This window comes from Apus apus, chromosome 5 (assembly GCF_020740795.1).
Source record: "Apus apus isolate bApuApu2 chromosome 5, bApuApu2.pri.cur, whole genome shotgun sequence".
NCBI lineage: Eukaryota > Metazoa > Chordata > Aves > Apodiformes > Apodidae > Apus > Apus apus.
The window spans coordinates 412,497-436,663 of record NC_067286.1 but is presented as its reverse complement, the minus strand read 5'-3'; the positions used below and the strand labels follow the sequence as shown (position 1 = coordinate 436,663).

At 59.0% G+C, this 24,167-nt stretch overlaps 3 protein-coding genes across 4 annotated transcripts in view; 1 reads left to right on the top strand and 2 right to left on the bottom strand.

Annotated features, from left to right (window-relative positions):
• IGHMBP2 (immunoglobulin mu DNA binding protein 2) overlaps positions 1-5,607 on the top strand; it is a 34,154-nt gene extending 28,547 nt beyond the window's left edge. The window contains exons 13-15 of the mRNA XM_051621198.1: positions 1,424-2,701; positions 3,334-3,515; positions 5,108-5,607. Coding sequence (XP_051477158.1) covers positions 1,424-2,701; positions 3,334-3,515; positions 5,108-5,305 — 1,658 coding nt within the window. The 3' untranslated portion in view covers positions 5,306-5,607. The remainder of the gene's footprint in view (positions 1-1,423; positions 2,702-3,333; positions 3,516-5,107) is intronic.
• Positions 5,608-7,958: 2,351 nt separating this feature from the next.
• Positions 7,959-14,064, bottom strand: SYT12 (synaptotagmin 12). The gene is made up of 7 exons (XM_051622305.1): positions 13,236-14,064; positions 11,747-11,940; positions 10,951-11,337; positions 9,273-9,488; positions 9,060-9,180; positions 8,707-8,840; positions 7,959-8,221 (listed from the first exon to the last, which is right to left on the bottom strand). The coding sequence occupies exons 1-7, from the start codon at positions 13,270-13,272 to the stop codon at positions 8,048-8,050; spliced, it is 1,263 nt and encodes a 420-aa protein (XP_051478265.1). The 5' UTR covers positions 13,273-14,064; the 3' UTR covers positions 7,959-8,047.
• Positions 14,065-20,110: 6,046 nt separating this feature from the next.
• Positions 20,111-24,167, bottom strand: part of PTDSS2 (phosphatidylserine synthase 2) — a 39,078-nt gene continuing 35,021 nt past the window's right edge. For both annotated transcript variants that reach the window (XM_051621303.1, XM_051621304.1), the window contains exons 11-12: positions 23,037-23,222; positions 20,111-22,501 (exon numbers count right to left, since the gene is read on the bottom strand). In XM_051621303.1, the coding sequence (XP_051477263.1) occupies positions 22,357-22,501; positions 23,037-23,222 (331 nt within the window). In that variant the 3' untranslated portion in view covers positions 20,111-22,356. The remainder of the gene's footprint in view (positions 22,502-23,036; positions 23,223-24,167) is intronic.

The window sequence follows — 24,167 nt, the reverse complement described above, 5'->3', positions numbered from 1 at the left end:
CACTGGCTTTCCTGGGGGCACAGAGCAGCTTCTTGTGGTGTCTGAGCACAGCTCTGACCTGCATGGGACACAAGAGATGTTGTTAGAGGTGTTGCTAGAAATCCAGACCCTTCTTGCGGCCGCATTCCCCAGCTCAGCAGAGGGCAGGGACCTCAACCTGCCCTTCTGCAGCCACTCCTGATCCAGCACGAAACCCTTTTTGCTGGATCAGAGGACCCAGACCTGCCCCTGCAGTCAGGTGGAACCATATCAGAGTAGTGGAAATCATTCTCTAAGCTGCAGAGCATGGAGGGGGGGATCACCCACACCCTGTTCCTCGAAGGCAGCATAGACCAGGCTGCTCAGCCCAGCTGGGCAAGGCAGGGGCAGAGCCAGGCTGGTCCCCACACCAGCAGATTGATTTCTTCCCAATTGGCCTCCTCTTAATCTCCAGGAGCTGCAAACTCCAAAGCCTCCCACACTATCCATCTTGTTAGCCAATCCTCACTGAGTCATCCTGGCATTGGCTCGATCTTACTGCTTCTCTTTGAGAAAACAGCCAGAGAGCAGGAGCAGCCCTTGAAGAGGTGCCTAAATGGCTGTTGTGTTAAACCCCTCCAGAGCAGGGGGGCTGGGGGCAGCTCTGGAGGACTGGGTGTGTTTCTGTACCTAGTCTGTCACAAGGTGAGCCTCTTCCACCTCCATATTGCATTTGCTCCCAGATTCCCAGCCTGACCTTGTACTGTGGGGCCCCAGGAAAGTATTTCCATGCCATCCATCCTCCTCCCAACCTTGGGAGCAGAATGGGGAGCCCAAGCTCTGGTCATGGGTAGTGGTGACACAAAGGCAGAAAGGTGAAGGTGACAGCATGAATCAGGGACCAGAGCCCAGGAAACAGAGTCACACAGAATCACACAATCATTGTGGATGGAAAAGACCTCGAAGATCACCAAGTCCAGCCATCCTCCCAGGAGAAAACAAACAAGCAAAAAACCCAAACTACAACACCCACCATGTCCACTCGAGCATGTCCTGAAGTGCCACATCTGCACATTTGTTTTCACACCTCCAGGGGTGGTGACTCCACCACCGCCCTGGGCAGCCCGTCCCAGTGCCTGCCCACCCTTTGGGTAAAGAAAGTTGTGAAGCAGTAAGGAAGTTCTTCCTGATATCCAACCTCAACCTCCCCTGGCACAACTTCAGGCCACTTCCTCTAGTCCTGTGGTTACTTGGGAGGAGAGGCCGACACCCACCTCCCTGCAGGCTCTTCAGGTGGCTGCAGGGAGCGGAGAGCTCTGCCCTCAGCCTCCTCCCGACCAGGCAGTCCGAGCTCCCTCAGCCTCTCCTCTCAGCACCTGTTCCTACAGACACTGCCCCTGCCCTCCGGCCAGACCCAGCCCTGCCCCCCCTGACCATCCCACCCCCCTCGCTCTCTCTCCCCCAGGCCAGGTGGGCTTCCTCGCCGAGGACCGCCGGATCAACGTGGCGGTGACGCGCGCCCGGCGGCAGGTGGTCGTGGTGTGTGACACGCACACCGTGGGAGCCCGGCCCTTCCTGCAGCGCCTGCTGGGCCACTTCAGCCAGCACGGGGAGGTGCGCTCGGCCTTCCAGTACCTGGACAGCCTGCTGCCCCACGGCCACGCACAGCTCCCCGCAGCCCCCCGCCACAAACACCCTCCGGGGAGGAAGCCCAGAGCTGCAGCAGCCCCCAAAGCTGCAAACCCCAAAACAGCAGCAGCCCCTGAAACAGCAGCAGCAGCCCCCAAAGCAGCAACCCCCAAAGCAGCAACCCCCAAAGTAGCAGCTGCAGGCCCCAAAGCAGCAGCCCCTGAAGCAGCCGCAGCCCCTGAAGCAGCAGCCCCCCAAGCAGCAGCAGCCCCCAAAGCAGCAGCCCCCAAAGCAGCAGCCCCTGAAGCAGCAGCCCCTGAAGCAGCAGCCCCTGAAGCAGCAGCAGCCCCTGAAGCAGCAGCAGCCCCTGAAGCAGCAGCAGCCCCCAAAGCAGCATCCCCTGAAGCAGGAGCTGCAGCCCCCGAAGCAGCATCCCCTGAAGCAGCAGCAGCCCTGAAAGCAGCATCCCCTGAAGCAGCAGCCCCCCAAGCAGCATCCCTTGAAGCAGCAGCAGCCCCCAAAGCAGCATCCCCTGAAGCAGCCCCCCAAGCAGCAGCAGCCCCCGAAGCTGCAGCATCCCCTGAAGCTGCAGCCCCCCAAGCAGCACGCTGGAAGGGGGAAGCACCTTTCTCCCCAAAGCCCAGCAGGGCCGGGAGGCAGAGCCCCAGGACAAAAGAGGGTGCCGAGGGCTTCAGGGCGGCGCTGGAGGCCTTCCTGGAGAGCGGGGCGGCGCGGCTGGACTTCCCCCCGACCCTCAGCCCCCGCGCTCGGATGCTGGTGCACGTGGCGGCCGAGGAGCTGGGGCTGCAGCACCTGAGCTCCGGGCAGGGCCCCCAGCGCTTCGTCAGCGTCAGCAAGGAGCCTGTGCAGCCCCCTCTGCCCGCAGCCCCCCGGCCCGGCCAGGAGCTGCCCCCTCCTCAGCCACAGCCTCCCAGCCCTGCTCAGCCCAGAGGAGGCAGGGAGGGCTCAGGGAACCTGGACCTGAAAACCCTGCACCTGGAGAGAGTTGAGAGGGAGAAAGCCCGACGGGAGGAGGCAGCGAGGAAGGCTCAGGAGCCCAGGGGCAGCCCCCAGGGCAGCAGCAGCAGGAGAAAAGACAAAAGCCAAGCCAAGGGTAAGTCACTCTCCTTGTAACCAGCACAACTAATGGTGCTCCTTGAATGGCCTGTGCTACATAATCCTCGTGGTTTTACCTCCGGGCCTTGGGATTTATCCCTGTGAATGGAAGGATGGGATGTGGCACTTGGAAAGCTCTCCCGTGCTTGTTGCTGCATCAGTTGACTGCAGCATCAGGGGGAGAGGGGGTTTGGATGCCGGGAGAAACGTTTCTTAACTTGAAAGAAACCCACTGGGGGCCCTTTCCCAGGAAGAGAGGCTTAGGAGTTAGATTGGAGGCTCCCAAATGTAGGGATAGGAACTGAGAAGGGAACCTGGCCCACGTGGAAGCACGTGGCTGCCTCCTGAACATGGAGACTGAGCCAGGAGCTGCCACCCTCCCTGCCAGACACGGGCCCTTCCTCTTCCCCAGCCCCAGCTGTAGCAGAGGGGGGCACAGGCAGGCTCTGGGTGCCTTTGAGCATGGGCCAGAGTCTTCTGGCACCACGGGTGTCCCGGGGGGCTGAAATCCCTGTCAGCAGCCCCACACTGCTCCACACAGCTGGGGCTGCAGCTGCAGGTGTTTGGGTTGGTCCTGCCCCTCTGAGCAGGGGGTGAAAGGCTGGGTCTCCTCCCCTTTCCTCTCCCCAGGAAAGGCAGCAGCCAGGAGCGGAGCCGGCGTGGCAGAAGAGGACATCGACGCCCTGATCTGTGCTGCCATCAAGGCTGACAACACCTGCAGCCTCCCCAGCTGCCCAGCCAGCCTGGCAGCCCTGGGCCAGCTCTGTCCCCACTGCAGCAGGCGCTACTGCTTCAGCCACCACCTCCCCGAGGTACTGGGGGCTGGGAGCCTGCCCTGGGGCTGCAGGGGGCTGCAGAGGGGTGGGATGTGCTGAGCAGCCTGGGTTTCGTGGGGGAATTTCCCACCTCGAGCTCCCCAGGCAGGATCTCCTCGCAAAGAGTTTGGAGCAGAACCCTCTTGACAGGGCTTCTGCTAGAACTGCAGGTGGAAAGGGCTGCCAGGCATCAACACGTGGGCTCTGCACGCCTCCCCCTGCCAGCTTTGCCTCTGCCTTTGTGCTTTTCTTTCCCTTTCACTGGCATTTACACTCCAGGGTTGTGCAGGTAAAGCAAAGCAGAGAGGAGGAATGAAGAGGCAGAGTTTGAGGCAGTGACTGCCTGGGGCCCAGGCAAGGCCTGAGCCTGCCCCGAGCAGTGCTGTGTGCCTGCTCAGCCAGCAGGCTTTTCCTGAGGTGCCTGCACTGGCCTGGAGCTGAGCTGCTCCCCACTGGGCAGCTTCAGCTTGAGCTCCCATCCCTACCTGAGTGACAGAGCCCTTCTGCTTCCCTCGAGGACTCTAGAGCAGGCATCTCAGCATCCCAGTAGCATCCTGCACCTTGGTGGGAAGTGGTGCTGTGATGGCCATTGAACCAACAGCTTCTTACTTGCTGTCCTTCCATAGCTGCTTGACAGCCCTTTCCTCCCCAGATCTGGGAAGGAAAGAAGGAAACTAAGCTTAAACTGCTGTCAGCCTTCATCCTTCTGTTGGGGTGCAGAGGTGAGTTTGAGCCTCCAGGGTTGGCAGCTGATGCTTCATGGTACACTAGCCTCTGAGTCCTGTGGGCAGAGCTGGCAGGGCTGGTGACAGTGACAAGTATCTGGGCTGAGAGGTGACAGTTTTCCATTCTGGGCTCATCATCCCTTGTCCCTCAGCTCCCAGGCACAGCTCTTTGCTTGGTGACACTGAGCCAACTGACCTGTAAATCCTCAGTGCAGATTTTCCCGTGTCAAGCTCTATCTGTTGCCATGGCAAAGAACAGTTGTATTTATGGTCATTCACAGTCCAGTTGGGATATAAATTTGCTTCCTGCAGAACTGCCTCTTCCTGCTGAATTGTAATGAGGACTCCAGTGACAAACAGTTGGCAGGTTGCACAGGATTAGCTTCATGAAGCTTTTTGAAATCCAAGGCAGAGGACAGAGCTAATTACACTAAAAAAGCAGATACGTGGGTGAAATGGTCTCTTCTTACTTCCCAAGCCACCTCTCCTGCTTCACTCCTCCCCCCAGTCATGCTGTGTCAGCAGAGAGCACAACCAGAAGCCCCGTTTTATTTCTGGCTCTGTATGAGAACTGTGAAAGATCCAGCTGCTCACATCTGGTTGAGGATTTCCCCCAGATGTTGAAAGCTCTGGAAGGAGAAATTTAAACCGTCCAAATGGATGAGCTACCTTCTGTGCAGGTTCCAAGAGTAAAATTCCCTTTATATGTTGTTTCCTGTTAGAGGAGCTATAAATAACTGGGAGTTGGTTTTAGGGAGGTGCAGAGCAGGTGGAAGAGGAATTCCAGGCTCTGAACAGAATCTCCCAGTTCCCATCTACCCCCCCCGCCCCGTTTCCCAGCAGTGTCCATTCTCTCCCCTCCAGGTCCATGGCTGTGGGGAGAAGGCCAAGGCCCAGGCACGGCAGAGGATCAGCAGGGAAGGGGTTCTCTACCCCGGGAGTGGCTCCAAAGACAGATCCCTGGACCCAGCCAAGAGGGCCCATCTCCAGCGGCGCCTGGACAAGAAGCTCAGCGAGCTGACCAGCCAGAGAAAAAGCAAGAAGAAAGACAAGGAGAAATGAAGGATCCGGATACTTCTGTCCTACCTGTGGAGTCACGGGTCAGCCCAGGTGAACCAAAGATGCTGCTGAAGCTGCAGGGCCGCGCTGTGCCCCCCAGGAGAATGGGAGCCCCCATTTTTGGGTGGCAGACAGTCTGGAGCCAGCACGCCCGGATGGAGGGTGGCTGGACCTCTCCCTACACCACAGAGCCAGGAGGAAGCAGAGCAGCTTTGCTTGTCCTGGTTATCCTTGGCAGAGCAGTGGACGTGCAGAGGGGGCTGGGGGTGCAGGGAGGATGGGTATTAAAGGCCCTGAAGCACTCAGCTGTCCCTGTGACATTTCTCCCTGCTGCAGCAGGAAGGGGGCTGGCTGTGAGCAGGAGCCAAAGCCCCGGGTGACCCCCTCCTCAGGGAGGGTGACTAAGACAATGGATGCCTCCAGCTCTCTTGGCCCAGCCCAGCAATCCTCCCAGCATGGTGATGGAGCAGACTGGTGTGTCCCCAGGGCAGCCAGCACAGCCCCAGTTGCCCTTTGGGAACCAGCAGAGCAGGGCTGTGTCCCCTCCCCACCATGAAAGGGGCTGTGGGCTCAGCCCCACCAGCCTCTGCCCTGCTGCAGGATGTGGCCCCTGCAGGGCTCAACCCATTCAGTGTCTCCTGTCCTTCCCACACCTGTTCCTGCTCCTATAATCCCCCAAACGAATCCATTTTCCACATTGGTTTCTGCCTGCTGACCTTCATCTCCAAAGCATCTCTGTCCACCCACAGCCCCCTGCTCTGCCCCCTCTCCTTGATGGCCCCAAGCAGGTACTGATGCATCACACAGGGTCCACCACCCCCTGAGGAGCAGCTCAAGAAGCTGCTTTTTGTCCCCAGAGTGGCACCACCCCACGAGGAATGAAAAGGTGCTGAGGTGCCTCCACAGAGGAGTGTCTGGGGAGAGGGTGCAGTGAAAAGCCCCAGGCCACACGTAGCCCATCACTTAGGGGCTGACCACTGCAGATTTCACCCATGGGTGATTCCAGCAGCAGTGGAAGGCTCATCTCATCCTGAAAGGCTCATCTCATCCTGACTTGGCTCAGCAGTTTGCAGGGGCTGTGAGACAGCCAAGCATCAGGGAGCTGACAGGCAGCTTCTCCCCCAGAACTCAGTGCCTGGTAGTGCTGGCTGTGAACACCTTCCAAAAAAAACCCTTCCTCATCCTTCAGTAAACCTCATCCTTCAAAACCCCTTCCACCCGCATCCCCAGTCCTGAGCAATCCTGGCTGACCTGCTCCTCCCTCTGCTCCCAGCATCACCTTGGCTCGTGCCCAGGTGAGAGGGATGGCACCGGCTGTGGCAGCAGATGGGACATCAGGGCTCCTGGAGGGAAAGGTGGGGAGGAGGAAGAGCAGAGCATGGGAAAGGAAAATCTGTGGATGGGCGAGTGTTGCTGGGCAGGTCCAGGGGAAGGAGCCCAAGAGGTCCCTGCCAGGGCTGCAGGAGGGGTGGGATGCACAGAAACCACAGCCCAAAGTGAGGGTCAGGCAGAGGAGACAGATGGGCAGAAAGGAAAATGCTGCCACCTCAGCTCAGGGTGCCACCACCGTGGTGTCTTTAATCAGTGATGAAAAAAAGAAAGAAAAGCTCATTCCTGGTGTTTCCCCCTGCTCAAATGATTCCATCAGGTGGGCATCAGCTCCTCCCCAGGAAAACCCCAACACTTACCCAGGGGCTGGGCCAGGAGCCCACAGCCAGGATCCCACAAGCAGACAGGATCCAAAGGGCTTCTTCCCCTCCCTCCCTCCCTCTGAAACGGGAGTTGAGCTTAGAAAGTAAAAAATGAGGGGTGTCTCGTGTCTGCCTCTGCTCCCGGGGTCCTGCTGTTCCCCTTTGCACCTGGTTTCAGATAAATCAAGCAGGATTTGGGACGAGCAAGTCCAAGTGGGACTCCAGGAACAGGGGCTGTAAAAGCTAAGCCCCAGTTGTGAGATTTGCCTTCAGAGAGCAGGCATTTCCCGTGCTGTTAGGAGCAGCCCCGAGGGTGGGTTCAGCTGGGAAAAGGAGCCAGGGTGGGAAAAGCAGAGCTGGGTCGTGTTGGACCTGTAGGAGGTGACAGCCTGGGTCTGACCACAAACCTAAGAGGTTGAAACCCCCCTGGGTGAGCCCAGCCAGCCCCCTGCAGCAGCCGCGGGCGGAGGGTCCCTCTGCTCGAGGAAAGGTGGCAGGAAACACCGTATCTAGTAACAATCGCATTTTCTGCTGTTATTTCTCCCTTTTTCCATTCTCCTTGGAAACGGTTCCTCCCCGATGCAGCACATCAGAATCCCTCCGGACCCCAGCAGGAAAAGCACACGGGGCAACAGCCCCCCCCGCGGGGCCGGGGCTTTTCCAGCCCCATCTCTGCTTCCCCCAAAACTGCCTTCAAGAAAGTCCAGCCCCTCCCCGGGAGCCCTCGGGGTCCCTGCTGGAGGGCACGGCTGGGTCCGGGGGGTCCTGGGTCCGGGGGGGCTGCTGCTGTTTCCATCCGTTCCCGGGGTGGGGGGCTCCTCTCTCGCGGGTCCATTCGCAGCCCCCAGCACGTGCCAGGCCCTGGGGACAGCCGAGGAGTCGCTGCGGCTGAGTATCCCGCTGGGAATGGGGGGGAAGCCGCTCCGGGCGCCGGTGGCTGCGGCGCGTCCGGCGCTGCCCGGTGTCCCCGCCCCGCTGTGCCCCCCAGCAGAGCCGTGTCGGGGCGCAGACCCCCGGGCTGGGGAGGGGGGGGGATCTCCCCCTCCTCAGCACCCTAGTTCCTGCGGAGCGGGTGCCACATGGAGATGGGCTTCCTGAGCGCGGCCAGCATCTGGTTCCAGTGCGTGGTGCCGGTGCCGCTGGCGGCCGGGCCGATCAGCACGTGCCCCGTGTTGTCCCCGCGGCCGTCCTCGCCGCTCTCGGCCACTGTCACCCGCAGGGACAGGTCCTGGGGGGACACGGGGCTGTCACCAGGCTCCAGCATCGACCCCTCCCCCGTGTACACATATCCCTCTCCCCTCCCCAGCCACACCCCCCCCCCCCCCCCAGTACTGACCCCTACTTACACACCCCATATTCCCCCCCAAAAAAACAGACATCACCCCATAACCCCCCCATTCTTGCAAACCACATTCCCAGCCATGTCCCCAACCATTCCCTAACCCTACACATCTGCATCCCCAACCCACACAAGCCCCCCGCAACAGCCACCCCCCCCTGTACACACACAGCCCTCCCCCCTCATGCCCACATCCCCCCAAACTGTACATGCACCCGTTTGGCCCCCCAGCCCACCCCACATCTCCTGTGATCCACTCCCTGAACCACTCACACCCTGGGAACTCCTCACTAGAATGGGGATTTGGGGACCTTGAGGAACGATGGGATGTGGCCCCCCGAGGCTGGGACCTGCCCCCCCAAGCTGGCACAAACCTGCAGCACGATGGCTGGCACCGAGAAGATCATGGCCTCGTTGAACACAGGGTTGGTGTCATCCCTCTTCACTGCTGTCTTCTTCTTGCTGATCTTCCTCCCGTCCTGCAGCAGGTACACCTTGACGAAGGGATCTGCTCAGGGTGGGGGGAGGAAAAAAACACCCCAGGGTCAGTCACATGTTTCCCTTGTGATAAGGAGAAATGGAGGGAAACATCTCTGGTGGGCCTTCCTGGTGGGGTCTGCCCCCAACAGGAGCTACTCCAATAAACACCTGCCTGGCGTACCAGGACACCCCCGGATCAGAGGCCACCCCCAGACCAAGGGACGCCCACTCAGCAAGCCCTGCTCACCTGCGGTGGCTTTGCCGTTGCTCCACACCAGGTTCTTGGCTTTGACCACCACCACCGTCAGGCGCTCGGCCGTGGGCAGGTAGCTGAGGGACAGCAGGATCTCCCCCACCGTGTCCACCGCCTGCGGGACACAACCCCCCGTCACCCGCCGGAGAAACCCCCCCAGGAACGCCCCGAGGCCGCCCCCCCCCCCCCCCCTCCCCACGCGCTCACCTTGGTGACGTCCTGCAGGTAGAGCCAGGCGCTGAAGGGGCGGGTGCCCAGGTCCAGGTCGCTGAGCTTGATCTCGGCCACCCCGGCCCCGCTGCTGCGCTCGTCCTCGTCGATGCCGAAGGCGGCGAAACGCAGCCCCTGCTCCTCCAGCGCCCAGGGCGCCAGCGGCACCGAGAAGCGCTCCTCGAAGGCCACGGAGCAGGCGCTGGGCTGGATCTGCCGGGGGAACGGGGGGTCCCTTGGTACCCGCTGGGTTTTGGGGGTCCTGTCCGAGCTACCTACCCTGGTGGGATCTGCTGGGAGCGCTGGGCTCTGGGGTGGCCAGGGCAGGTTGTCCCCCAGCCCAAAGGGTGAGGTTGCTGCCCGCCTGAGCAGCTGCTCCGTGACCGGGGCAGCAAACGGGGGCCAGGACCTGCCCCACTGCCCAGTAACTCTTGTCGTGAGAAGTGTAAGGTTGGTTTGGTGCTCCCAGATGCAAGAGCCAGGCAGCCCCGTGCCCTGGGAGCTGGGCAGTGTGGCCAGCTCAGCCCCTACGGGATGTGGCCCAGAGGGTGGAGCCCCAGCCCTGCTCCCAGCCAGAGCCAGGGGGCTTCACAGCCCCCAAAAACGGGAGCAGAGCCCTTTGCCAGACACTGTCTGCACATCAGTGTTCACTTGGAGCAAAGCCAGCAGCAGCTCCTCAGGGACCATCTTCAGGGTGCTGGTCCCAAACCAGGACAGGGGGGAACTGCTCTGAAATTAGGACTTTAGAGGCTGTTTTCCCCCTGCTCCAGCCCCATTTCTTCCAGCATCCAAGGTCCCACCTGCAGACTGGGGATCTCTGGATGAAAGGCACAACAGTGATGTCAGCTGCTATTCTAAAAAAAACCCCTTAGTGCTGTAAAACATTAAGGGAAAAGAACCAAATGTGTCTTTATGCCTTGTCTCAGGACAGCAAAAGGCGGTAAATAGCACTGGTGAATTATAAATAATGATGCTAAATAATAAATATCTCCAGAGCATAAATAAAGAGTCTGATCTTTGGATGGGAAAATGGTCTTAAAAGGATGCTTTGGAGATATTTTCAAGGCAGTAAGTTTGTGCTCTCTGACATGGCACCTCCTCCCCACGGAAGGGTTTCCTTGGTGGGGTGAAGCTCTCTGCTCCTTTCCAGACTACCCTCATTAAATCAAACTGCCTGACCCTGAGCTGTGCAAAAAGCAGCCGCTGAAAGAAAACGGAGGATCCTGCTTTCTGGCAGCAGCTTTTAGGGCACTTAAGATGAAAGGTCTCACCCCAAAACACCCCCTGGTTCTGGCCCTGCTGGTGCAGCTGCCTAGATCTTTGTCTGCCCTCCCCAGAATGCTTCCTGCCCCTTCCCAGCACCCCCAGCCCACACAGAGATGACAACACGTCTCATATCCCGGTCAAGAGGGAGAAATTCCTGCCTCTGCCAGGTCCCTGATGTACAAGCCTCCATGGGGAACCCCCCACACCCTCCCCAGCAGGGCTCCAAAAATCCCTTGGCCAATCTCCCGATGTGTCTGGACTTCCCTCCTCCCCAGGGCCCATCCCTGTCCCCTCGGGGACCCTCTCCCAGAGCTGGCCTTGTGGTGCTTGGCCAAGGGAATCTGCCACCCGATGGCTGCAGCTGTGGGTCCTGGGGGGGCTCTGTGCCCGGGGGGGACGAGGGGCTCACCCGGGAGATGCCGACGATCTGCTCGGCCGGGAGGAGGGTGATGCGCATGAAGCAGGACTCGAAGCGCGTCTCCTCCTTCTCCAGCAGGTCCTTGCCCTGCAGCAGCGTCACATGCAGGGCGGCCGCCTGCCCGTCGTACTCCAGGGACACCTCCACCTGCCCCACCACCAGGTCCTGCCCGAAGTTGTTCCCGATGGAGGAGATGGAGCTGAGGGAGTCGGCCGAGATGGATTTCTTCAAGGGGCCGTAGTGGGCCAAGTCCTTGCTCATCAGCTCCAGGCTCCCCAGCTCGTTGATGCTCTCGAAGGTCTCATCTGCCCGCAGGCTGGTCCTGCGGCTGGGGGGGGTCTTCTCCAGTGCCCTCTGGGAGCCCAGGGCCATCCCTCGCTGCCAACAGGGAAAGGAAAAGCAGGCGATGCAATCCCAACCCATCCCATCCCAACCCATCCCATCCCTCCCCTCCGCACACAGCCAGGGAGAGCTGGACCCACCAGCACCACTCTGGCAGCTGCACAGCCCCTGCTTGGCCCAAAGCTGCCTCAGCAGCAATCCCTGCCCCTCCTGCAGCTCCCAAACCGTGCTTATGGCTTCGAGCTGATCCCCCAAACCCTCCAGCAGCTCCAGGTCACCTCCAGTGGCTCTTCCCCCCACGAGAAGATGATGGGTTTTGCCTCTCCAGCAGCTCATGTGTTGCAAAGGTTTAACGGCTGGACTCCATGACCTCAAAGGTCCTTCTCCAACCAGAACAATTCCGTGAAAGGGAAAGGAGACAGAGCCAAACTTCCAGCCCTTTTACCTTGTGTTTGACATGCAGATACGCTGCCCCGTATTTTTGCTCCAGGTACCGGTAGTCGTAGTTGGGGAAGGGGGAAGGGGCCGGGTAGCTGCCAGAGCGCCAGAGCTTCCAGAGGTTGAGGGCAGCAATTCCCAGCAGTGCCAGAGCTCCGGCCGCGTAGATGCCGATCTCCCAGCGGGGGGGGCTGGTGGCCACTGCCAGGGGACAAGAGGCACCGTCAGACCCCGGGGTGGAGGCTCCATTTTCCACTCCATCCTCCAGGAGCTCGGCTCTGCATCAAGGTGGGATGGGCCGAGGCGGGAGGGGGATCAAGCCCCGTGCTCCCCTCGGGCGGGAGGTGAGATGTGTGGGGCAGCAGCCCTGCCAGCCAAAACAATCCCAGCCCTCCCTTTGCTTTCCTGGGAGGTGGAGTGCACAGGGATATCAGCCCTGTTTCCCAGCAAAGAGGGAAAATCAAGGAGCGTGGCACCATCACCCCGGGGGTGAGCATCCCTTCCCAGCTCCGGGCCCGTCCCGCTCCCGCTCAGCGCACCTGGGCGCAGCCCTCTGCACCGCCCGGGCTGGGGATGCCCAGGAAATCCAGAAACAGCAAATAAAATAAATAAAGAAATACAACAAGCAACAACCCAAGGAACAGGAGGATTTGGGGAAGTCGGGGCAAGCCCCCCGGGCGCGGGTGCGGGCCCCCCGGGAGCGGCCGGGCTCTGCTGCTGCTGCTGCTGCTGCTGCTGCTGCATTGCACCAGCGGCTCCGAGCGGCCGCGCAGCGCGGAAAAAAGGGGATGGAGGGGGGGGGAAAAAAGGGTTTCCGATTCCAGAGGGCTGCCGGGGAGCCCTCCCGCGTCACGCCGCGGTGCTCCCTCCTTCCGCGGCAGCTCCAGAGCCAGAAAAAGCCCAAGGCAGCCTCACTCCCACACCACAACCCGCTGCTTCCTCCCCGCAAGCTCCGGCAGGCGCCGGCAAAGGGGTGGATCAGAAGGAATCGACTCTTCCCAGTCAAAGCGCCTCATTTGGGTGCCAGGAGCAGCCCAGAGGGATCTCCCGGGTTAAACCCGGGGGCAGGAGTCAGGTCCTGCTTCCCCCACCCCCGCCCAAAGCCCTCAGGGTCTGCACAGGGCTGAGTTTGTCCCCCAGCCCCGGCTGAGGATGCCAGGGAAGCTCTGCAGCTTTTCTAGGGCACTTTAAGGCAGGGGGGCCAAAATTGGGGTAAAATAACCCTTTACTGGCTCCTGCTTCGGAATAACTCCAGGTACAAACCCCAGCTGAGTTGGAAAGCCCCTCCCTTCCGCATACCTCCCCGTTTTCTAGGGCTGAGGACCTAAAGTCGGACAGTGTGAGGGTTTTACCCTTGTGTTAGGCAAGGAAGCCCCGAGTGCCTGGGAGCAAAGGGCTCCTCCCGCATTCAGCTGCGAGGAGCAGGAATCCATCCCTCCCAGAGCAGCCCGGCCTGGAGCCCCCAGCCCCTGCCCCGGCTCCCGCAGGGTACTCACCGCTCCAGTGGGATCTGCTTGTGTGCCCGTTGTCCATGGCGAACACCCCCCTCTAGCGGGGCAGCCTGCGAGAGGGGGCAGCGAGTTAGGGTAAAGGGAAAATCATTAAAAATAGCTGCTTTTCGGTTTGTTAGCAGGGCTGCTGAGGAGCTGCTGCCCTTCCATCGCTGCCAGCCTTGGCTCCTCTTCCAGGGACAGAGTGAACGTGCACTGAAGCATCTCAGCCACGAAGGCAGGAGCTTCAGAAGGGATGGAAAACCCCACGGGAACCAGGAGAGTGGCCACGCTGAGCTGCAGAGCTGCAGGATTTGCCTCAGGAGTATTTAATGGGGGATATTTTCAACTGCTCTTTGCCTGAAAGTCTCCCCTCCAGGAGCTTGTTAAGTCCTTTGCTGCTTTTCTAGTCCCTTTTCTAGCTTAAATCTCACCTTCCCCTCCTGTGTCTTTCCTTGGCCTCACCATGGGCTGCCCAGTGCCCATGGGCTCTGCCGTGGCCACATGCAAAAGGAACAGCCCCACCTCTAGGGTAGATGGTGTCGTTCCCCAGGAATCGATTCCTGCAGCAGGGAAGCTTGATCTCTTTCCTAGGGCTTTCCCAGGAGAGTCCCACATGAGCTGCATCCCAAAGGTGAGGAGGCTGCTGGGTTGAGAGGTGCCACAGAAGGCCCTGTGTGATGCCAAAGGGGGTGAGACACCAAGCCAGGTGTCTCCTGCTCTGCTAACAGGATTTGGGATCCCCCACAAACACCCAGCAAGCAAATCCAGCACGAACTGGGCCAGCACCCCCTGGCTGCCCAGCCCCTGGGCCAGGAGATCCTGGACACAGACCACTGGAGCCATCCTTGAACCCCGAGCCCAGGAACCCAGCTTCAGCCCCACACTCCAATCTCCCCATTGGAGCCCCCCAAACCCTCTGCAAATTCCCACAGCCCACTCCTCCCATAGGAGAATAGCTGGATTTGCCTCAGATGGATGGTCACTGGAAGTTTGGGGCCACCCTCCAGTTAAACCTCAGATGCTCATGGATAGGCATGCTGTGGGGATGGTCGACTCTCCCCCTCCCCCAAACCATCCAACCTTGGATTTTAATAGCAAACTGGGAAATTGCAGGGCATTATAGTGTAAAGTATCAGCCAGGCTGGCCTGGTGTGGCTGGGGACCCCCTTCTGCCAGGGCCACCTGCTTCACCCTTGGAATAACAGCAGGAGGAGAGTTTATTTTAAATGTAATCAAGTCTCCAACCCAGAATGACAGCAGGGCTGGGACAGGGCTGGGAGATGCACATCTCACTCCCCAACCCCCTTCCTCAGGCACAAACCTCTGTGTGCAGCAGAGAACAGCTCGATAAAAATCTTGGCTGAGAATGTGCAAAACTCCTGTCATGTGTATGGACTGAGCTCAGCTTGAGGGACACTTTGCTGTTTAGCACTGGAAATCCACTCTGACATCTTAATAGCGGTGGAGATTTACCCAAAACAGCCTCTTTATGTTCTGAAAACCTGCTGTGCCTCATTAAGAGGCTCTGCTCCCCTGGCTGTTTCTTGGTAGCTTTTTTCCATATAACACATTGAAGTTTCCAGGAGCAGCTCTCTCCACAGGAGGGCAAACACCCTTTTAAACCCTCTGTTTCTTTCCAATCCTCCATTTCTGTTCAAGATTTTTCCCAAAAAACGTTATTTTCTAACGAGTTTTAAAGCAGATTTCCAAGGCACCAGGCAGGGCCAGGGAGGGACTGCAGCGCTCGGCTCGGGAATTCCACCAGGAGCATTTTCCTATTAGCAAAACAGGATCAGCCTTTCCTGAGCCAGCAAACGAAGGTGCTTGGGGAAGGGATTTATTGCATTTTATGTTAACTAAGCTCTTCCCTGCGAGCATTTCGCTGAGATGCTCTGTCTGCCTTCCCCCCCTACATGCCTTTCAAATCCTTCCCTGGAAAATCAAATCCCAGGGACTGGGAAGGGGCAGGAACCACTCTCCCACCACCAGCCACACAGGGATGGCTGGTTTCGACCCGGGGAGACCTCAGAGCTCAGCAGAGTCCCAGCTCAGGGGGTGCAGAGCCCACCTCTGCCCTCCACTTCCCTCGGGAGCTGCAGAGCTCAGGATGTTTTCCTGCTCGGAGGGGTGACAAAATGGCTCAATGTAGGGAGAGAAACAGCAACGAAGCCATGTGTCCCCTCTGGAAGAGAAGGGTCTCTCCCAGACTTAAGGGGCTGACACCTGGCTGCTGGTCTGGCCTCGTGGCAGGGGGAGCCCAAAGCAGCTCACACAGCACCCCCGGCTGCAGACACCCCCCCCAGGGCGCCCCACAAACCCCAGCTGCCACAGCCCAAGCCACAGACCTCAGCAGGGATCACCGTGCTCGTCCCTTCCCTCGTGCCCAGCCCAGGCAGCAGTGCCCAGTCGTGCCGGGCGCCTGAGGCCGGGCTCAACTCTCCTCACTGATGAGCTCAGCGCTGCTCCCATCCCGACCCCGGGCTCTGAGCGAGGCTTTTCCAGCCTCTTCCATCGCCCTCCCGCCGGCGGGGGAAGCCCTGTCTGGCCTCCATTCGTAGGGCAGAAAAGTGGGATCGAGCCCGCCCTGGCACGTGTGTCTAAACAATAAAACCGCATCCAAGACCGGAGCAAAGACGCAGGTTTGGGCGCTGCCCCCGTCCCTGCGGGACCCCCATCCCTGCGGGACCCCCATCCCTGCGGGACCCCCCGGCTCGCTCGGCCCCTGTCCTCTCCATCCCAGCACTGGAGCAGAAGCAGCTGCAGCCCCAAACCTCGGGAAAGCACCAGTCCCACCCCAATTACACCCAAAACCACCGGCCGCGCAGCCCGTGGATCCTTCCCCAGGCCGAGTCCCGCGCTTTACCTGGGCAGGTGAGAATCGCGGCGAGCAGGGAAAGCCCCGGAGCTCAGGGCAGCGGAGCGGGGGCTCTCCCGGCAGCCGCCGGCATCAGCTGGAGGCAGCAGCGCCTTCGTCCGCAGAAAGGGAGAGAAACGCCGGGATTTCCGAGCGGGCCCGGGCGGGAAGCGGCGCTGGGGGCTCGGACCCCCAGGGACCCCGAGAGCGGCGGACACCGCTCCTGGATCCGGGCAGGGAACAGGCTGGGCTGCTTCACCGCAGGAGATCCGGGCTGGGCTGCGGGGCTTTGCTGCCTGCGGGGCCGGGGGAGGCTGCGGGCTGCGCCTCCTGCTCACTCGTGCAACGAGTTGGGCGGTCTCTGCATCCTCCAGGCTACTCTCCGAGCTGGCCAGACCCTGCTGAAGGTTTTGCTCAAAGACCCTGGGCAAGGGAAGGAGGAGAAGCAACACCCCCCACCCCAGATTCCGTCCCCCCACCCCTTCACCCCCCCCGCTCTCTGCAGGAGCGAGCGAGGCCGGGATGCGATTTCCATCCGGAAACTCCCGCTCCGGGCTGAGGGAGGGACGCGGCGGCCACCGCTCCAGGGGGCCATGGGGCTGGCAGCAACGGGGGGCTGGCTGGGGTGGGGAAAGCACGGCTGCCCCCCGGAGTGGCCAGGAGGCGGCTCTGCTGGCCCCGCTGCCGGGAGAACGGGGGGAGATTGCCTGGGGGGAGGATGGGGGTCCTGCGGCGGGATATGGAGGGGGTCTGGGGCTAAGATGGAGGGGTCGAGGGGGGATATGTAGGGTCGGGGGAATGATGGGAGAAATAGAGAGGACTAGGGGTGAGATGGGGGCCGTGTCTCGCGCTGCTTTGCCCCCCGGGCTCTCAGCACCCGGCTCCGCAGGTTGGCAACTTTCCTTGGGAAGTTGCCTTGGGAAAAAAAAAGCACAACAAAACCCACCGAATCCCAAACAAACCCACCCCACCCCCTCCCAGAGGGGGGCAGCTGCAAGCTCCCCCCGCACCCCCGAGACCCCGGGCGCAAGCCCCGGCAGGGTGCATCCCTCCCCCCGCACCCCCCCCCTCCCGCTGTCACCAGTGTCGCATCCCCCGGGGCTGGACCACGACAGCGGCTTCACCCCCTTGCCCCCCCGGGCAGAGCTCCGCGGGCTCCGACTCACCGCTCCTTTGGGGGAAAAAGGTGCATTTTGCGGGCGGTGACGGGGGGGCCGCGGCCGGCGGAGCGGGAACTGCGGGCGGGGCCGACGGGGCTGCACGGGGGGGGACACAAACACACACCCCCCACCCCTTGGTCCCGCCCCTCCGCCCGCCCCCCGCCGGGGTGAAGCGGGGACGGCTCCTGCCACCCTCCGCTTCCCCCCGCTCCCTTCGGGGGCTCCCCGAGCCGGGCACGGCCCCAGCAGCCCCAGCTGGGCAGCCCAATCCCCCCTCCCGCTGCCCAGGGACCCCCCTCGCTCAGCCAGGCAGCCGTATCCCCTCCTCCTGCTGCTCAGGGACCCCCCCGCTCCCCTCCTGCAGCACCTCTGTGCCTTTCAGCTCTCCCCCCTCACCCAGGACCGCGGCCCCACAGACCCTGCCGAGGATTCCTCTCCCTCGGGACCCCCCTCCCCTCCTCTTGCCCCCCGAGGGTGCTGCTCCCCTCCATCCCGGCATTTGGGGCTGGGGGCAGCGTCCGAGAGCCCAGCCCTTGGATCCTGGCCCGGCCCCGAGGCAGCCCACCCGGCAGGGGTCCCACGGCAAGGGCTTGGCTCTGCCCACTCACCAAGCCAGTCCAGCAGGGCTCCTCTCCCTCAGCACAGAAGGCAAAGCTCCTCCCAAGGTGCTACAAGCTCAGGACTTCACCCCAAAAGCCCTTCCAGCGGTTTGGGACCCACAGGCTCGGTGCCTTCTCCTGTGCCCAAGTGAGCACTGGGCAGCCCTCTCCTCCACGGGCACTCGTGTGATGGGGAGGGAGATCTTCCCTTGTCTTACCCTGGCTCCATAACCACGTTCTCAGCCACCCCACCTCAGTGCCAGACCCCCAGGATGTCAAGCAGCCAGAGATTTCACTTTGCCCCAGCTGGAGAAAACGCAACGATCACAAAAGAAAAGGAAACCCATGGACCCCAAGCAAGCAGAGTCCCAGGTGGCCACGGAGCAGCAGGGCACTCCAGAGGACCTTTACTCCCAGGAAAACACACCAGGACCAGCAGCAGGGCTGAGCCACCCTCTGCTGCCCTGCAGCAGGGCTCTCCAGCTCCTGTGCCAGCCTGGTCTGGGAAGGGCCAGCACGGGGAGATGCTCCCAGAGTTCCTCCAGCCTCGCATGGATGCCAACCATCTATTAACCACCACACTGGGAACAGATGACCCAAGTTTGTCATCACCCCTGTGCTGAGGTCAGGCCTGGGACAACCACGAGGACAACGAACAGCATCTCAGTGGTGCAGACTGATCATCCAGCCCCCCATGAGCAACACATGACTGGCCCAGCTGGTGGTAGAGGGGCCCAGGTGGCCCTCGGGGGGGGGGTACCACGATGGGGACACAGCAGAGGTACCTCAGGTAGCTTCTGGTGGCATGCTCAGCTTGCCCACCGTGCAGGGAAAGGTATTTATACTTGGTCAAAATACTCCTGGAAAGACCCACACACACAGCCCACCTGCACATCTGGTGTCCAGCTGTTACACCGTCTCTCCCATGCTGGTTTTCTTCCCCACTCACCTGTGGTGGGTCTCCCCTGGCATCTAACAGCAGGTGGGTTTTCACCTGCTCCTTCAGCTACAGGGCATGTACCTGAATGACTTTCCCCTGCCCAAGTCTGAATTCCTGCAGGAAACAACACCTAGAGCTGCTCTCTGCAACCTTTTGAGTTGAAAAATAATTTTAAAACTCAGTCTTTAGGAAAACAAAGCAACATCCACCAACAAAAAACACATTAAAAACTAAAGATGCTCCAAGTAAAGGACAAACCCTTTGGGGCTGATGAGCAGGAGGCAGGAGATTTCAGCTGCTCAGCTGAAATCTCTGCTCAGGGCAGGGGAAGGAAAAAGGTGCCTCTGAGGAGAGTGACCAACCCCTCTGAGCCTCCCCCGGCTCCCCAGACCTCCTGGCTGGAAGGAAACCCCTGCTGCTCCTTCAGCAGGTGAGGAACTGCCCCTCCTGAGCCAGGCAGGGCCAGCAAGCTGGCAAACATCAATAACAAAAAGAGCAGAATTCTCCTGTCAGAGGCTGATGATGCCAAAAGCAAAAAAAGGACCAAAAAGTCACAGAGGAGGAAGCAGCAGAGCTGTCATACCAATAGAGAAGCTGTTGCACCACCAGTGGGTTTCAGGGACACCAACCCTGCACCTCCCTGCCTGTCAACCCCCAGACCAGAGGAACCACTCCAAGGAAACTGACCCCGCAGCAGCAGCAGCAGCTGAGCACACTCACCCACCCCTTCCCTGCACCGTCCCTTTTTCAAGCTAACACCTCAGCTCTGGTGTCCCTCTCTGCAGATGGCACAGCCCCCAGGACAGCTGTGCCAGGAAGCTCAGGAAACACAGCAAGATGCAGATGTGTAGGGATTGGGAACTTGCTGCCTCTCATCTCCATGGGGATGGTCTCGTTCTATGCCTCCTCAAATGTTACTAATTGAGGCTCATCAGCTGCCCTTTCATCTTCTCCTGAGGCTGCTGCTGAGTGCTTCTCCGAGGCGATCACAGGCAGGACTGCAGGGAGCAGAGCCCACCCACAACCCAGACATGGCTCTAGAGGAAGCCCCGGGACTTGTCCCTCAGCTCATTGTGCACAGCCCCAGGGCACTGCAGGGAGAAAAGATCACCTTGTGCCTGCACTGCAAGGAGCACTTCCCACTCACACCAGTGCACCAAGGGCTCTTCTGAACAAGTTCATTACCTTCAGGCCCAGCAGCCATCAGGGACAGTGCTGACCCATCAACAGCCTTTCCAGCCAGGGGAACTTGGGCCAAGCTCCTCAGCTCTCCAGTTCCACTTCTGAGGAGACAAGGGACACAAACCAGGAGCCTGCACACGTGGTACCAAAGAACACGCCAGCAAACATTGCTTTATTACACTGGTTCAGTTACCCAGACTAACCATAGAAGCTGTTTAGATGGATGTAGACAAACAAGTCAGTGGTTCATGTATTAGGTCAAAGCTCCAGGAGGGTCCCCAGGGAACAGGTATCCTTCACCAGGTGTTTCACAGGTACATCCATGGGGTTTTGGCAGGGAGGGGAGCCAGGTACAGGGATGGATCCCTCCACATGCCTGCTGCCACCCAAATGAGACAGACCCAGGAGGTGGGAGAGGGGGGCACAGAGTTAACCAGCACAAAGAGAATGGGGAGACACCAACCTGAGCCTGGCTGGGACAACACAAGCACAACACACTGGTACGAGCTACCAAACAACCAGGTCCATGGACTGGTCTAAAGCTGGAACTAGAACGACTCCGGGTGGAAAGGCAAAGAAATACTTGCTCAACTCAGCACTCTGCCCATCTACAGACCTGTCAGCATCTAGTTACACAGCTGTCTACTCTGCACTACCTCACAGCAGCAAAGCACCACCACTCAGGAGCAGCCACGTAGCAACTGCCCACAGCACGTGGCAGGGCTGGAGGAAGCAGCTGATGCCCCCTCTGGTGTTGGTCACCCCCTCTCCCCTGCAGGCAGCCCCTCAGCTCTGCTGCCTCTGTGGGGCTCTTCAGACACAACCAACTGCTCCATGGATCAGTCTGCTCTCCCACTGAGTGCCCATCCTTCAGGGGTAGGAGGTGCCTGGGTCACTGTCAAGTGGCAGAGATGCAGATATTGGTGGTCATTCCTGCACAGGTTGAGAAGGGATGGAAAGCGTGGATGGCAGCTAGGCAGCAGCTCCACGGGTCTCCTACCACTTAAAAACATTGGGGTTGCACTCCTGAACTTTCACCAGTGCTGTTTATGTCATGTTCTTCTGCATAAACACTTCCCTGAAAAACAATACCCTCTAGCAGCCAGAGCAGGTGGCAGCATCTAGGAGTGACGGCGAAGGGACGTCAGTGCCGCCGGGGCGGCTGCAAGGCCCAGAGCAGAGGTGACAGAACTGGTGCTTAGTGGAGCACTTACATTTTGGAATAATGACCTGGAAATAAAACAACAACGCAGCCCAGGCTTCCAATTGCTTTTCCTAGATGCTGAGTCACCAAGCAAAAAAATGCTGTCTGGCTTGGCCCGCAGACCTGGGGAAGAAGCTGCACTTTGCTGCACTCAGGCTGCTCTGCTGGCAGGGACAGCAGGGGAGGAGCAGCAGCAGCACCTCGTGTGGCTGCAGGAACAGCTGCTGGACTCCCTGGAGCCACCCTGGGAGCCACGGGGCAGCCCTGAGGGGTGGCAGAACCTGACGTGCCCCGTGCAGCAGGCACCAAGAATGAAACCCTGCTGGAAAGCAAACTGAACGAGCTGAGAATAAGGCAAATAACTTAAGCCCGATGGAGTAACTCCCTGCGTCCTGCCTGCGAGGTGTTTGACTCCCCGGAGCGAAGGGAAGGCAGGCTGACCTTACTGAACCTGCCCTCAAAGAGATGACCAAGACTAAAAGAAAAATAAAAGAACCAAGGAGAGTTGGCTGTCTCCCTAGAGCTGCGATACAACACGGAACTATTGTAGGCTATTCCAGGATGTTGGAAGTCAGCTCAGAGAAAGGCAATCACCCCCAGCAGAGGGTGTAACAGTAGTGTCCTGGGTTACATTCTGTGCAAGTTGTGCAACTTGTTCACAAGCTTCAGTTTCTCTACATTTGTCTCGCTGCAGTTTGTTACCAGTGGCTGGACACTTTACACGACCTGGCTCCACAGCTCAAGGAAGCTTGAGCAGATAAAATCAATTCATTTCCTGTGCCAGGTATCTGTACACTCCAAAACAAGTGTTCCTAATGCCCAAAGGTCAAAACCAAAATCTCACAGTTTACTGGAAATAGATCAGCTAGGTTTCCTTCGCGCTTTGTTTTAAAGCCCCTTGTCTCCAAACCTGGTTTCAAGGAAGACATACAACACGTCTGAATGAAGAGCCCATCTTGTTGCAAGGGTGGTGGCTCTGACTTCCCTCTACACAGCCTTTCTCCAGCTCTCACTAGGACAGGAGGAGGAAGGATGTGTGTGTCAGAACGACACCTTTTCCCCCGAGAGGGCTCTCACGCGTTGGAAAGCTAACAACGAAAGTTACAAGTTAGGTAGGGTAAGGTTGCAACTGTCCACCAGGCCAACTTGAGCACTACCAGTTCCTTTTAGCCCTTTGTCTGTTGCTCAAAGTTTCTTCTCCCTCAGTTTGTTCCTGTTTTGTTCCTCCAGCACTGATGAGTGTCCATCACCATTGCTCAGGCATTTGTCCTTCTCATACTTGTGCTCCTGCTTCTGCCGCCGTATCTCCTTATACCGCAGAGTGATGTCCCTGGAGAGGAAAACACACAGATGGGAACCAGGGATGGGACAAACAGCTGCAACACACAGCAAAACCAGCAAGGCCAGGCTGTTCTGGATGCAAGTGCCCTCGGGATAGCTTAACCCACTTGATTTTCTTGTGTATTTCCAAAGTTGTTGATGGTTTTATTCACTCGACTTGTGTGCCTGGTCCAGAAATAACAACTGCCAGGACGATGCACAGAAAACTCCCTGTTCATTTAACAATTCTTACACAAAAGCCCTGCAGCTCAAGCCATTCAAAAGAGCAGTGACCTGTCCTCAGGAGGCACTGACACCTACTGACACAGCTATGGACACCTCCTCCCTGCAAGGGTTCAAGGCCAGGCTGGATGAGGCTCTGAGCAACCTGGTCTAGAGGGAATTGTCCCTGCCCATGGCAGGGGGGGTGGGACTGGATGGGCTTTAAGGTCCCACCAACCCAAGCCAGTCTGGGATTCTGTGATCCTATGAAGAGCCAGAGCAACCCACCCCAGCCCTGAGGCAGCACAGCCAGCCCTGCTCACCGGATGAAGAAGCGCCAGGCTGTCCAGGTGAGCACCAGGATGATTCCCAGGATCCAGCACTGGGTGATGTAGAAGGGAAGGGAAAGGGTGAGTGTGTAGGGATCGTACTTCACCACGATCAGAAACTCCGTGGCAGTGATGGCAGCCACCAGCCATGCCTGCTGACCCAGCTTCTTATGGAACCTCCTGCAGAACAGACACACAGATGAAACAAAGCTAGGGCTGCAGAACCAAGCGTTCTCAGAAATATTAATACAAGCACAGCTGGGTAAGAACTGCAGTCAGCTTTGCACCACTCTAAAAGCAGTCTGGATTACACAGGTACTAAGGCCACGCAGACTGACAACTTTCTTGTTGGTGTTACTTCAGTTTCCTCTCAGAGGCTCTGAAAACACCCGAGAAGTTGAACTTCACCATCCTGTGATGCAAGGCAGTGCCCCCGTTTTCAGGGCACTGGTAAATCCACACAAAACAATTATCTGACCAGCTGGAGATCAGCTAAGGTTCAGGGCACAGGAGCTCGACTCCTGGATTTCCTCAGCAAATGTCAAGTCCAGCTGCAGTAACCACACTGAGCCCCTCTGTGAGGGCCCCTGAAAATCACTGTTCCCCAAAAGGTATTTGATGAGCTGTCACTGATCATCTCTGAACGGATCTTAGGGGAAGAAAGCTTAACAAAAAACAGGCAGGATAATGGAAGATGCAGGGACAACACTTCACTTCTAGGACAACACAACCCTGGGGCAAATATGTGATTAAAATGTAATGCCCAGGGTTTGTTTTTAAGCAGCACCAGGGAAGCTCCCGAGAAGCTGCAGTGCTGTGTATGGGTCTAGTGAAGGACCCATCAATCAGTAACACTAGCAATTAAACTGCAGTAGAATCAAGACATCTACTCAGAGGCTCTGCTTGCAGAAGGGGAGATGGAAAGATACCATCTTTTGGGTCACCTGTTCCTGCATGGAAAATACATGACCCCCAAATACCTACAGGCTGCCTTTCCAGAAGCCTCATTGTCCTCACACGAGAAACCTGGGGGAGCTGCTTCATGCCAGGTCCTCCACTTCCTGACCTGGCCTCTTCCTGTCATTTCTTACAGCTTCCTGGCCTGACAGACCAGATCACTCATAT